The 15488-nt window shown below is 42.1% G+C and overlaps 1 protein-coding gene across 28 annotated transcripts in view; it reads left to right on the forward strand.

The window, feature by feature from the left end:
• The window catches only part of AFDN (afadin, adherens junction formation factor), a 359169-nt gene that overhangs the window by 320006 nt on the left and 23675 nt on the right, over window positions 1–15488 (forward strand). For 13 of the 28 annotated variants that reach the window (XM_077283183.1, XM_077283206.1, XM_077283179.1 and 10 more), the window contains one exon: window positions 12275–12782. The exons of 2 other annotated variants lie outside the window; for them this stretch is intronic. In XM_077283183.1, the coding sequence (XP_077139298.1) occupies window positions 12275–12782 (508 nt within the window). The remainder of the gene's footprint in view (window positions 1–12274; window positions 12783–15488) is intronic. 13 more of the 28 variants (XM_077283193.1, XM_077283195.1, XM_077283192.1 and 10 more) reach the window with 2 other exon arrangements.

The following is a 15488-nucleotide window of genomic DNA, read 5'->3' on the forward strand; positions in this document are numbered from 1 at the left end:
AGGTATGAAACAAGTAACCAAATGCAACTTAAGTATGAAAGCACAAAAGGGTTATCCCTTTAAAAGGCTTTTCTCTACCTTTGTTTCTAAAGAAGTGCACCACTTCTCTGCCTTTTGGCCTCCAGCTTGCTGGGAGCTCAAACTCCACACTATCCATCCCACACTGCATACTGAGGAAGCTTTAATTCCGCAGTATCAGAGAAGGGCAGGTGGGCCGAATTTAGTTGGAGTGAGATATCATGTCTGCTTCATAGCAGTGCTTACAAACTGTAAAGTAAAGATCTTGAAGTTCACGTTCCTTACCTAGGAAACTGGCCAACTTTAGACTGCATAGTATAACAGTGCTACCTCAGATCGCTCCCAAGTGAGTATCACAGGAACCATTTCTATTTAAATTCAAGCTGGTTTATTTCAGTCTTCATAAACCACATCACAGGAAAACTTAAATACAGCCATTGCCCTGCACAAAGAAAAACATTAGGGCAACAAATCCATACAGTAGTGCTGGTTTGCCCGCGTGGCTTAGAGTCCAGATTCATAGTCCTTTAACAAAGACATTCAATCCAAGAGATCTGCACACCTCCATACACATGTGTGAGACACAGGTCTCATTTTACAAAGTGAACCAAACCCAAGGGTGGAGATATAGTGAGCAACCATCTCTCCCAATTCTTGAGGTGCTCTCAGTCAACCTGTCATGGCAGATTAGCCTCTTTTAGTCTTATATGTACTAAAGCATTGCTCAAGGTTTATCTCCCATCCACTTGGTTTCCTGCAGCCACCTTACATTCCTCCCTGCTCTGCCTAAAGCCGTGGACTTGGCACATTCTACCACTAGACGTGGGATTCTCAAGACAGCATAGGCATTATCATGTAACTTCTATGTTACATATGGAAGAGGAAGTAATGCAAGGCTAGAAACCAGCGGTGGGTAGCATGAGCATTTTTCTCCCTCATCCTACCTGAGTGGCGCATGGTCTGACACTAATTTACATTTTCACCCTAGGATATAGTATCGCAATATGTCCACCACCCACTTTTTGGCCAAGCATTCCTTTTCTACATTGGAATAATTTTTCTCACATGCCGACAATTTCCTATTCAGGTAGAGAACAGGATATTCCTTTCCATGTATCTCCTGAGAAAGAACTGCTTCTAATCCGACTTATGAGGCATCCCTTCGGAGTACAAATTCCTTCTTAAAGTCAGGGGCAATCAAGACCGGCTGCTTACACAGAACTACTTTCAGTTCTTGAATGTCCGTCTCTGCCTCCGATGTCTATTTGGCCATGACTGATTATGTTCCCGTCAGAAGATCAGTCAGGGTGCGGCCACCCTGGCAAAGTTCGGAATGAACCTCCTGTAGTACCCTACGATTCCCTCAGAAATGCCCTAACTTGCTGTTATGAGAGTGGTTTCAGCCAGCTCTGGATTGCGTCCACTTGATTGACATGGGATTTGATTTCACCTCTACATACTACGTATCCAAGGCATTTGGCCTCCTCTTTCAACATTAAATATTTTGGGGGGATTTATAGTGAACTCCAACTTCTTGAGAGCAACAAACACTGCCTAGACTTTTCCCAGGTTAGTTCACCAATCTGGGCTGAAGATTACTATATCGTCCTGCTATATTACAGCGTAATTCTTATGGAGTGCGAGAAAATGGCCCTCTGGAAGGTGGCCGAAGCTCTCTGCAGTCTGTCCAGCATCCGTATATATTGGAATCAAATGTCGGGCATAGAGAAAACAGTCTTCTCTTTGCCTTCTTTTGACATGAGGATTTGTTAACCACCTTGGATCTAACAAAGAGATATTATGTACCTTGCCGGCCCAAACCTCTGTCAGCTCATCGACACGCGACATTGGATATGCGTCAAACTTGGAGACTTCGTTCTGCTTCTGATAATCATTACAGAATCTCCATTCTCCATCGGGTTATGGATCAAGGACAATCATGTTAAACAACCTGCTCTTAGATTCATCAATTACTCTGAGATTTAGCATGCAGTTTACTACCTTGGAGAACAGGTAAAAGAATCTGAGAACAGGTCCCGAGTTTGCGGCAGCAGTTCTCAAGATTTCAATTTTCGGGCCTTTTGACAGTGTCTAGGCTATTGTCCCCTTCTGGCTTAACCAGCAAGCATGGAGTTTCCAGGGAGGCCCCTTTCTTGCTATGCCATGGTGGGTAACAGCACTAGGGGATTTTGAAAGTGAGAGGTGGGAGTGATTAACTTGCAGGTGGGACAAGACTTGAAATACCTTTTACCAATAGAAACTCAGCCATTATTGGGTTTTGCTGACACCCAGATGGCCAACCAAGACATGTAAATTGGCCCTGTCCAACACCCTCCGTCTGTAGGGTCCTTTTACAAATAGTTGCTGCACTATTTCCTCTCAGACCTTAGTAACCCGATACAATAAGTCCCCACTCATCATAAAATAAGTAAATCTGGTGTCTCCCCCGGCTCCTGTCATATGCCATTTATAACCGTTAAATTGTACTCTTCTTTTAGATCTGGGTCTCTGTTGGGCGGAGAAAAAAAACTTTCTATTGTCACTTATATCTGAGCAATGTCCGCCTTCGGGGATACCACCTCCTCATCTGCCACCATTGCACAGAAGGGAAACCCGTCAGGCTCTGGGGTTGGTGAGACTTCTTAAGGGCCAACCTATCTCTTACCCGAGCAATCGAGGTCTCCATCCCCAGCCACAAGTCCCAAAACAATACGAAATCCCAGCCTATGATAATTGGGTGCAATAAATCCTGGACGACGTTGATCTCATAGGACTCAGTACCTCGGTCCATCTCGGTGACCTCTCTGGCTACCAGATAGTCTTTCACATCACCGTGAATGCAGCGGACTAATTCCCAGGGATCAACTGGAGAATGAGTGTGGCTCTCATGAGGGTCACTAAACTTCCGGAGTTTAGTAGTCCAGTCATTTGCAGACAATTCACATTTACAGGACAGTCCGCACTGCAAACCAGATATGTGTAGAATGAACATCAACATTCCAGGCTACAGTCCATTTTCTCTGTGGTCAGGGGATAATGAGCAGCTCTATGACCTGGGCCGTCATAGGCCGTCCAGCAAATTATATCCCCTGAGACCGACTCTGTGAGAAATTCAATCTGCTTCTGCTGTTGCTGAAGGTTTTGCATTAACAGGTTATTTGACTCCTGTTGTGCCAGCTATTGTTGTTGCTGCTACTGCAGTTGTTGTATAAGCAGCTTACTTGTTTCCTGCTGTGCCAGCTGTTGCTGCTGTTGGGTTTGCTCTAGGTGTTTAATCAGATCCTCCATGCTGTGACGTTGCTTTCTGGCTTATAGTTACCTTCACTCACGACGTGCAGTACTTCTGTAGCAGTCACACTTGTTCCATGGGAAGGCTGCCCGCATTCTCCATCAAATTGTAGCAATGCTTCATACTTGTGAGCGATCTGAGGTATCACAGGAACTGTTTTTATAAGAAGTCCGGCTGGCTTATTGCAGTCCTTTTAAACCACATCACAGGAAAATGTAAAAACGGCTGATGCCCGGCACAAAGTAAGAAGCCCGTACAATAGTGCTGGTTTGCCTGCTTGGCTTAGAGTCCAGCTTCTTAGTTCTTTAGCAAAGGCACTCAATCCAGGAGATCTGCACAACCCCATACACACAGACTTGTAAGACAAACTGGTCTCATTTTGCAAAGTGAACCACACCCAAGGCTGGAAATGTGGTGAGCAGCCATCTCTCCTAACTCTTCAGCTGCTCACAATCAACCTGTCAAGGCCGAGTAGCTCCTTTTTAGTTTTATGTACTAAAGCATTACTTGAGGTCCTACAGCCAGCTTACGATATATAAGACTATAGAGGTGACCGGTAAGCTAGGCAACGACCTATTGAAATTTTAAATCCTTGAGAGATTTTAAATAAACTGCAAAGTGTTTTAACACGAACTTTGCTGTCACTAAATTGACCATATAAGACAACCCATTTAACCTCCTTCACTACAAAGCTTAGTTTCACCTTCCTGACTAGGCCAAATTTTCAATTCAGACCAGTGTCACTTTATGTGGTAATAACTTTTGAATGCTTCAACATACCTCAGTGATTGAGATTTTTTTTTCAAGACCTATTTTACTTCATGTTAGTGGTAAATTTAAGTCCATATAATTTGTTTATTCATGAAAATACTGAAAACTTGACACATTTTTTGAAATTTCACAATTTTCATGTTCATATGGTGCTCTGAATAGGTATTTATCTGTATGGCTTCTGACAGGTCACTGATCCCTCAGTAAGCTGCCTCCCCCCGACCTAACACTGCCTGTAGTTTACTGTGCACAATCCTGTTGACCGGTTCCCTTTTAAGTGCGTTCTCCCATCTGCAGCAATACCATATATGTAAATGTGCAGGGTTCAGAAGAGAGTCCATTTGGCTTTTCGAGCTTGGATTTTACTGGATTGTTTTTTGGGAGCAATGTTGCTTTTCCAAAGCCTCTGAACTACTAGGAACATGGGCAGCCTCTATTTTTTCTTTGACAGACAACAGATCTGAGAAGGGGCTTGTTTTTGTGGGATGAACATTTTGCCATTTTTGGGTACATAACATTTTGTACTTGCTTTTTATTCTAATCTTTAAGATAAAGAATGAGCAATTAAAATGCAATTCAGGAATTGTCTTTAATTTTCAACGTTATTCTTCCTGTCACTACAATTACAGCAACACCAGTGTTATTGATACCATTTTTTTTTTTGCAAACACTTTTCAGTCTGTTTTGTCAGTATGACGAAAAAGCTATAGGTTTGGCACATTTATTTATTTATTTTTTCTATAGTGTTCACTAAACTGGATAATTAAGATGACCAGTTTATAGATTGATTTGTTCCGAACATGGCGATACCAAGCATGTGCTTTTTATCCTTTACTTTACAGAATAACAGCATTTTTCCACTTTTTTTTTTCATACTTTCTCTTTTTTTTCAGTTTTACAAATTTTATTTCACAGTTTTCTATTTTTTTTTTCCCTTTTTTTTTTTTTTACCTAGTCTTCGTATGGAACATCAACTTTTTATGATCTGACCGCTGATAAAATATTCTGCAATGATTTTCATTGCAAGGCATTTCAGCTGTCGATAAGATATGGGCAGGAGGCGGGAACTTAAAGGCCACCATACCTGCATGATCCAAGGTCATTTTTCGCCTTGGGGGTCACCATGCAGACGTATCGGCATGACACAAGTGTGTTGTGCCAAGCGGAGCAGAGAGAGAGCTCCCTCCCTCTGGCAAGCAGATCACAGCCGCTGTTGCTATTGACAGCAGCATCAGAGGGGTTAAACGCTCGCAATAGGCGCTAGCACTGATCGAAGGCATTACTGCAAGGTGTCAGCATTTTACCACGTAATCTAATGAAAAACAGGGAAACAATTATAAGTAGTGGTGAAATGGTGAAGAGAAAACAATTCCTCCATTGCTAGGTTTGTTTGGGGTTTTTTTTTTCGGAATTTTCTACGGTTTACTTCACTGACTAATAAATTCCAAGGTGTCTCAAATAAATCATATAATAACTTTCTAATCCAAATGGAGTAATAATAAAATATAACTTAATAATAGTCCCATTAAAACTATTCTGCTAACACCCCAAACATGAAAATGAACAAAATTTACAAAATCCTAAAAATCTCCCCAGGGCAGGAGAGAATAAACACCAAAGTATAGCAGATAGATAGATAGATAGATAGATAGATAGATAGATAGATAGATAGATAGATAGATAGAATAAGAACAGGACCTAAGAAAATACCTTATTCAAGTGCCTGCTTCCCTGGCCAGCAGTCATATGGCCTCTCAGATTATAGGCAAAAAAGGAAACGGCAGAAAAAGAAAACTAGAACTTTAATGCCCACTGGCATTATAGTCCCAGCTTTCCTTTTTGTGCTGTTACTTTTTTTGTATGTATGTGTGTATATATATATATATATATATATATATATATATATATATATATATATATATATATATATATATACACTCACCGGCCACTTTATTAGGTACACCATGCTAGTAACGGGTTGGACCCCCTTTTGCCTTCAGAACTGCCTCAATTCTTCGTGGCATAGATTCAACAAGGTGCTGGAAGCATTCCTCAGAGATTTTGGTCCATATTGACATGATGGCATCACACAGTTGCCGCAGATTTGTCGGCTGCACATCCCAAAGATGCTCCATACAAGGCAGGATGGATCCATGCTTTCATGTTGTTTACGCCAAATTCTGACCCTACCATCCGAATGTCGCAGCAGAAATCGAGACTCATCAGACCAAGCAACGTTTTTCCAATCTTCTACTGTCCAATTTCGATGAGCTTGTACAAATTGTAGCCTCAGTTTCCTGTTCTTAGCTGAAAGGAGTGGTACCCGGTGTGGTCTTCTGCTGCTGTAGCCCATCTGCCTCAAAGTTCGACGCACTGTGCGTTCAGAGATGCTCTTAGGCCTACCTTGGTTGTAACGGGTGGCGATTTGAGTCACTGTTGCCTTTCTATCAGCTCGAACCAGTCTGCCCATTCTCCTCTGACCTCTGGCATCAACAAGGCATTTCCGCCCACAGAACTGCCGCTCACTGGATTTTTTTTCTTTTTCGGACCATTCTCTGTAAACCCTAGAGATGGTTGTGCGTGAAAATCCCAGTAGATCAGCAGTTTCTGAAATACTCAGACCAGCCCTTCTGGCACCAACAACCATGCCACGTTCAAAGGCACTCAAATCACCTTTCTTCCCCATACTGATGCTCGGTTTGAACTGCAGGAGATTGTCTTGACCATGTCTACATGCCTAAATGCACTGAGTTGCCGCCATGTGATTGGCTGATTAGAAATTAAGTGTTAACAAGAAGTTGGACAGGTGTACCTAATAAAGTGGCCAGTGAGTGTATATATATTATATATATATATATATTATATGCTATTGAACCCGTTCTACGCCCGGGTGGCGAGCATTTATATTGGTATATGGTGTCCATCCTGTCATGTGCTGCTCCATCCTGCATCCCCATCCTGTCATGTGCTGTTCCATCCTGCGCCCCCATCCTGTCATGTGCTGCTCCATCCTGCATCCCCATCCTGTCATGTGCTCCCATCCTGCGCCCCGATCCTGTCATGTGCTGCTCCATCCTGCATCCCCATCCTGTCATGTGCTGTTCCATCCTGCGCCCCCATCCTATCATGTGCTGCTCCATCCTGCGTCCCCATCCTGTCATGTGCTCCCATCCTGCGCGCTGAGTGCGGGTGGCTGTGCTGAGTGCGGGTGGCTGTGCTGAGTGCGGGTGGCTGTGCTGAGTGCGGGTGGCTGTGCTGAGTGCGGGTGGCTGTGCTGAGTGCGGGTGGCTGTGCTGAGTGCGGGTGGCTGTGCTGAGTGCGGGTGGCTGTGCTGAGTGCGGGTGGCTGTGCTGAGTGCGGGTGGCTGTGCTGAGTGCGGGTGGCTGTGCCGAGTGCGGGTGGCTGTGCCGAGTGCGGGCGGCTGTGCCGAGTGCGGGCGGCTGTGCCGAGTGCGGGCGGCTGTGCCGAGTGCGGGCGGCTGTGCCGAGTGCGGGCGGCTGTGCCGAGTGCGGGCGGCTGTGCCGAGTGCGGGCGGCTGTGCCGAGTGCGGGCGGCTGTGCCGAGTGCGGGCGGCTGTGCCGAGTGCGGGCGGCTGTGCCGAGTGCGGGCGGCTGTGCCGAGTGCGGGCGGCTGTGCCGAGTGCGGGCGGCTGTGCCGAGTGCGGGCGGCTGTGCCGAGTGCGGGCGGCTGTGCTGAGTGCGGGCGGCTGTGCTGAGTGCGGGCGGCTGTGCTTTGCTGGACTCATCAGAGATGAGCACAGATTTCCACTGGTCTAATGTCCATTCCTTGTGTTCTTTAGCCCAAACAAGTCTCTTCTGCTTGTTGCCTGTCCTTAGCAGTGGTTTCCTAGCAGCTATTTTACCATGAAGGCCTGCTGCACAAAGTCTCCTCTTAACAGTTGTTGTAGAGGTGTGTCTGCTGCTAGAACTCTGTGTGGCATTGACCTGGTGTCTAATCTGAGCTGCTGTTAACCTGCGATTTCTGAGGCTGGTGACTCGGATAAACTTATCCTCAGAAGCAGAGGTGACTCTTGGTCTTCCTTTCCTGGGGCTTTCCTCATGTGAGCCAGTTTCTTTGTAGCGCTTGATGGTTTTAGCCACGGCACTTGGAGATACTTTCAAAGTTTTCCCAATTTTTGGGACTGACTGACCTTAATTTCTTAAAGTAATGATGGTCACTCGTTTTTCTTTACTTGGCTGCTTTTTTCTTGCCATAATACAAATTCTAACAGTCTATTCAGCAGGGTGGATTGATTTAAATCACGCCGATTTAAATCATGATTTAAATCACGATTTAAATCAAAAGATTTTTTTCTATTTAAATCGGATCGATTTAAATCATGATTTTAATCATGATTTAAATCACTGATTTAAATCAAAAGTTTTTTTTTAATATAAATCACGATTAAAATGAGAAGTGAGAGCAGTGCGCATGTGCGCCCATAGTTACACGGACGAAACTAGGGGCAACGATCTAACGCCAGGGTGAGGGGGGGACCCCAAAGTAAGTAAAAATCTTTTTTGTTTTACTATATGGCAATAGGTAGGTGTTTAAAAGCAGCATGTCTTAATTGTATAAACTATTAATAGCCTCCACATTTTGTTCATACTGCCCCTTTAATTCCACACTTCTAGCTTGGTTTCACTTTTGGTTTAGTTTCTTTTTCCATTCAGTTGACATGCCCAAACTTGTTGGATAGTCAGCATCCTACAGAAACCTCTGGAAGAGCATGGCATTGTGAATGTTACACATATACAGCCTTTATTCTACTGAGTTAAACAACTCAGCTTTATCTCATGATGGAAGAACCTTTGGATGGTAAAATATTTTCCTCAAAAAGCAGTTTATTGAAAAAAATCCGATTTAAATCAAAAAAATCCGATTTAAATAAAAAAAATCCGATTTTTTAGATTTTTTTTAAAAAACATTGATTTTTATCCACCCTGCTATTCAGTAGGACTATCAGCTGTCACTATCTGGCACCTTTACACTTGTGTAAAGTGCTTGTCACTTTACTGTCATATCAGTTAGTTTACTTTTCACTTCACAGGAACTTCTTAAAGATGGCTGCCGATTGTGCGGGCACTCTATGTCCCGAACGCTGGTCCATCCCAATCGACCTGACATTTGGTAACGCGCAAGTCAGTAGCGTCATCAGGAGAATTTTCCTGGACATGCACGCATCCAGAGACCGATCATGTGACGGGTACTTTTGGTACGGGCCACTAACCCCACGCGCTGACACACCGGAGACCAATTACCACACACATTAAATAGCAGACATGACAATAGCAATGGACCCCTTCGAGAAAGCGAACGTGAAACGTGCGGCGGGGCGCTATTGAGGGAACATTGGGGACACTTTCAAAGTTTTCCCAATTTTTCGGACTGACTGACCTTAATTTCTTAAAGTAATGATGGTCACTCGTTTTTATTTACTTAGCTGCTTTTTTCTTGCCATAATACAAATTCTAACAGTCTATTCAGTAGGACTATCAGCTGTGTATCCACCAGACTTCTGCTCAACACAACTGATGGTCTCGACCCCATTTATAAGGCAAGAAATCCCACTTATTAAACCTGACAGGGCACACCTGTGAAGTGAAAACCATTCCCGGTGACTACCTCTTGAAGCTCATCAAGAGAATGCCAAGAGTGTGCAAAGCAGTCATCAAAGCAAAAGGTGGCTACTTTGAAGAACCTAGAATATAAGACATATTTTCAGTTGTTTCACACTTTTTTGTTAAGTATATAATTCCACATGTGTTAATTCAGAGTTTTGATGCCTTCAGTGTGAATTTACAATTTTCATAGTCATGAAAATACAGAAAAATCTGTAAATGAGAAGGTGTCCAAATTTTTGATCTGTAGTGTAGTATATATATATATATATATATATATATATATATATATATATATATATATATATATATATATATATATATATATATTATACATTATACATTATACTTTTTTTTCTGCACATATTGACTTTTTTTACTTTTTTGCACTCAGAACATTTCGTTCGTGTGTGTAATAAAAAAAAAAAAAAGCCTCATTTTTGTGAACTACCACGTTGACCTGCATTGGTCTTTGTGATGTTCGTATTCTACGATCCATTAGTGCTATAGCTACTTCAAGACCATAATAATACCCCTTTTGTGCCTTGCACAATATTAGTGCCTTCCTTTTGAGCTTCAGTAATAATGCTGTCTGTACCTCTACATAGTGATAGTACGCCATGGGCCACCTTTTAACCCCTTAGTGACCAAGTCAAATCTGACATCACTTTATCCAGTGATTTTGACAATGGTTTGTTTTTTTGAGACATATTTTACTTTGATGTGGAAAATTTAGGTGGCCATGGATTTCCATGGTAATAGGACCACACAATTGAGATCGCAGGGTGACACTGGAGTTAAATATAGAGCCCCCACGCTCTGTTAACAATCTAGATGCCACGGTCATTGTTGACATATGAATTCAGGGGGTTACACAGTGCCAACATCGATCGTGGCTGAGGCTGCTTGGTTGTCGGCTATAGTGTGCCGCTGACAGCTGCTGAATATTCACCTATCGGGGTTCATTAAAATATATTTTTCTGAAGTCAGCTAAAAGGTGTATTGGTGGTCATTATGGGTTAATAATCCCCCCATGTGTTTCCTTATAGTAGTAATGCCTCCTAAAGTAGTAATGTCCCCCTGTGCCTCCCTATAATTGTAATGTCCTGTGTGCCTTTTTATAATAATGCCCCCATGTTCCTAATATATTATGTCCCTACTCATCCTTAGAGCAATAATACCTCCCATTTCATAATAATGTACCCCTGTGCTTCCTTATAATCCTAATAATATCTACCGATTTCTCCTTAAAGTAGTAATCCTTGTGCCTCATTATCATAATGCCCACGTTTGGACTTCAGATTTGCAGGATTTTTATGGCGACATCTGTAGTCCGTGGATGTAGAAACAAACCCCTCAGCCTACCTACCTCTATCCCTGGTGCCTCTTCTAATTAGTATGCCAAGTGTGTCATCAATGCAGTTGTGCAAAACTTGTGTGACTTTCTGTGTTTTTACACTGGTCCTGGCAAGCTCCTCCAATTTTTTGATGGTGTCCAGAGCTTAGCTCGAATAGGCATAGTTGAGCATGGATGGCAAACTCATCAGAATTATGGCACAAAAGTGGCATAAATTATGACATGACTTGAGTACATTTCTTGTGGTAGCACACTGGTGTTGAAACTTACTCCAAATCCACTAGGAGTTGCGTGCCTTTTAAGGAATTTGGCACTTTTCTCCATCAAGGCTGGTTTGCAAAAAATTCTTGATGAATCGAGGCTTTTGTTTTCTGACACCCAGATTGACGGAGTTGCCCCTAATTACCATTCATGCCTGTTAATATAATTCCTCCCAAAGTAGGATTCATCTTATGTATTTAAACCTTCATTAAAGTGCCATTTTTTCCATAAGGTGAGTTTATTAGTAGCAAATTTTGGCATATGGGACCAGTAATTTCTCTTTTCTGTATAATATAACAATTTTTTTCCTGTAAAAAATCTTTTTGAGCAATATAAAAAATCACATTTAACCAATTATCTGTTAAGTCAATTTTAATTCATCATCCAGGGAACTTCTGGTCCCTGTATAAATAACACAGCTTTGCTAAAGCAAAAAAAGTGCATTCTTGAAATCTGTAGCTTTGTATCTGCCCTAGTGTAATATTTTGGGTGTGTCCACAAGGCGTCTTTTTCGGGCACATTTCTCCTGGAACCCACCTGAAATAGTGCTCAATAAACCTAAAAAAAAAAAAAATATGCAGAGCAATGTCAAATGACTTGCTGTGCATATCTTCAGTCTTTTTCACCTTCTGTTCACCGCTTGAGGCTTTCCTTAGAAGCCACTCACTACTTTATATATAATCAATAAACGAGAGACTCTGGCGGCAAGGATGCAGCAAAGATGACACTAAAGACGCCAAAAAGATAACTCGGGAAAACACTGCCGTTGTTTTCAGAAACCATCTTCTTAGAGCAAAAACTCAACAGATGCATTAACTTCCATGTGCACATAACCTAAAGGCTTAGCAGCAAGAAACAAAAAAAGATTGATTTGGCTGTGTTTGCAGTGTTTCCCTTTAGTATGTGTATTTTGTCTGTTATATTGTGTTTAATTACCTTTTTTTTATATTATATCAGAGGAGGCAGGAGGAAGAGTATTATAATCGCTTGGAAGCAGAGAGGCGCAGGCAGCATGAAGAAGCAGAGCGAAGATTGCTAGAGCCTGAAGAGCCTGGTCTGTACAGACCTCCACTCCCACAAGAATATGATCACCCATACCCACCTCTACTGTCTAATGCTCCTCCTCTCCCTCCTCAACGAAACACTTCCTACCTCAAAACACAGGCCCTTTCACCTGACACCGTTTACACTGCCAAGTTTGTTGCATATACTGATGATGAGGAAGACACAAACCTAGCAGGTCAGGATAAGCACTCCAGTACTCGAAAGTCTTATGGTGACCTCCTAGCTTTATCTAATCCACAGCTGCCTGCTGCACGGCAACCTCGTCCTGTGTCCGATGGTATCTTTCTTTCAAACTCATTCCAGCCAACTGCAGCCAATGCCAACAGTACTGGTAAAAAAATAGGCCTTGCCCCTCCCACATCTAATAAAGGGAATTTTCTCCATCAGAACATCTTCAAAGGTACAGTGTCTAGTATGAATTCTTATTACAAAATTTGAAACCTACCCCATCTTTGTAATGTACGGACTCTAGATGTTCCTCAATTTCTGTGATTTTACTTTTACTCTGTTTTCTATTCTGGTGGTATTTCAATATTTTTTTAAATGAGATACCTCACTTTTAAGCCTTTGATGTTCTCCTAAACAGGACTTATCATTTTAACAAATTTCTGACATGTTAGAGGTGTAATTCGTTTGGATTTGATTTCTACTGTTCACTTAAACAAAGGTAAAAGTACTCGAGTGATTATTGTGCCTCTTTATTCCTATGAAATCTTCATACCCATTTTTCTGCTGTCCTAGGTCACGTTCACACGTTCACTGTTTGGTCAGTGTTTTATATCAGTATTTGTTCCACTCCTGCTTTTTGGCTTACAATCGAAGAAAAAGTATAATAGAAACACATCACCACTTCTGTATTCATCAAACATCATACTGGGAACAGGGAAAGGGATTATTGGTGCCTCACCAGAATCCAGGTGCCAGGAACAATTGGCTGGAATACCACTCATTAGCAATAGCAGAAGAAGAAGAAAAAAGTTCCCGCACCAGGCATCTCTTCATAAAAATCTTCAATATTTTATTTTCATGTCAAGAAAAAAACATCATGCGTGGACGCAGCCCCTAAACGCCTGACGCCTTTCCAATATTGTATTTATCGCCTACTCCTGGTTTTGGCTTACAGATACTGATGTAAAATACTGAACGTGTGAATGTGGCCTAAGGATGCACAGAAAAAAAGGGGATCTCGCTTGGCTGATCTCTCTGCCATTCATCTTGGTGACCCATGGGCTACAGCACCATAACCTTGACATATAAAAATTTATGAATGTCAGAAGTTTGCGGAAATGATAAATACCCTTTTCAGTGTCAACCTCGGATAAATGAAAAATAATTGTGCAAAGTACTGTTGGTTTTGGCTACCATGCTTTTTCTCCATGTGTTTTATTTAAGCCATAGCATGATCTTTACTCATTTGTTTTAGTGGGTTATTTCTGTGTATTGTTTTTTGTTTGTTTGCTAACATTACAAAATAGTGAACTAATGTTTTTTTTCAAATGCTAACCATTTCTCTTTCAATGTGCTTCTCACATTCATACCCATGCCCTTTAATGAATCAGACAACTTTTAAGCATAAAAAACTCATAGTAAATTTATACAGAAAACCAGTAGTCGCTTATTGTTAGCATTTACTACTAGTAAAGCATAACGATGTACTAAGTTACTGGAGCTGTTATCTAAGCTGTAGATGTAGAAAAAGGTTAATGGAACAGAGAACATATTGATTTATAGCACTGGTCACATCCAACGCCCCCCCCCCCCCATGCATATTAATCTGTTGGCTTAACCCGCTGATATCAACAAATTCAGCAGACTGTGCGTTATCCGATAGTCTGAGGAATATCGAACCAGCACGTCTGGTTTCTGACTGCCGATCATATTGTCTCTTGGGGATAAGCTGCTGATGTGTCTGGCAGCCATACTCTCCGAGCCAAAACAAGAGCACTCACCCAAATGAGCGCTCTCGGAGAGCCAATTGGCCAACAGCCAATTAATGTGTGTGGTGGGCTTACAAGGGGTTTTCCCACGAACAAAAGCTCATTTTAATCAATAGATTTTGTAATAATAAGTTCCACAATTGGATGTGTTGAAAAATGTTCCTGTGGTGAGATAATCTTACAAATGTGCCCCTGCTGTGTAATGGCAGGGACATGGTCTGATCACACCACAGCTCCTGGTGGGGGGGCGATACACATTACTGCACGGCATCAAATCTGATTCTTTGAAGTAAAATATTGTTTAAAAACAGGCAGGAAAATGTTTTGCATCACAAAATGAATCAGCTGTGACCAGATGCTGTCCTGTCTATATACTCTTTTACTTCGTCCCCTGTCCAGGGGTTGTGACATGATCAGACCATGTTCCGGCACGATCAGAAGGAACCATTACACACTACACAGCAGGAGCACATTTATAAGGTTATCTCCGCACAGGAACATTTTATAAACACATTCAATTGTGGAAATTATTATTAAAAAATCTATTGATGATTAAAATGAACTTTTGTTTGTTGGAAAACCCCTTTAAAGGAAAGGTACCGCGTTTGTAGATCATTAATAAATCATTGTAATGTAGAATAACATGCTGTTATAACCAAGTTTTGATTGCATTTGAAACATATTTCGTGTGTTATAGGAGTTTAAAGAAGGCACTGGGGGCTGACATCTTGCTTTCACAGTAGCAGCACGACACTATCCGTGTCATAATACGGCACTCCATGGTCATAGGAGATAACAGACAGACACCGACCCTATCTATTGTAATAGAACGGTCACTGCTGTGAACTGGGCACACGTCTGTGGGCTGCACAATTCACAGTAGTGGGAGTGTTCTGCTGCAATTTTCATTGAGCCCTCGGATCTGCTAACATAAGCAGTACTGCTTCCAGCTGAGGGGAGTAAAATGCTGGAGAAAAGTACAGGCAGAATAGAAGAGACATCAAGGAGGAACATTAGCATTATCAGAACAGGAGCTGTCAGCTGCTGGGCAGGAGTTGTGACTCATCCCTCAGTAAGATAAGAAGGAGCTGCAGGTCTTCAGTGAATGGCCAACATTGTGGAGGGGGGTGATAGAATCATGTCATCTGGGTGAGAGAGACTGATGGGAG

The sequence above is a fragment of the Ranitomeya variabilis genome, chromosome 2 (genome assembly GCF_051348905.1).
Source record: "Ranitomeya variabilis isolate aRanVar5 chromosome 2, aRanVar5.hap1, whole genome shotgun sequence".
Taxonomy (NCBI): domain Eukaryota; kingdom Metazoa; phylum Chordata; class Amphibia; order Anura; family Dendrobatidae; genus Ranitomeya; species Ranitomeya variabilis.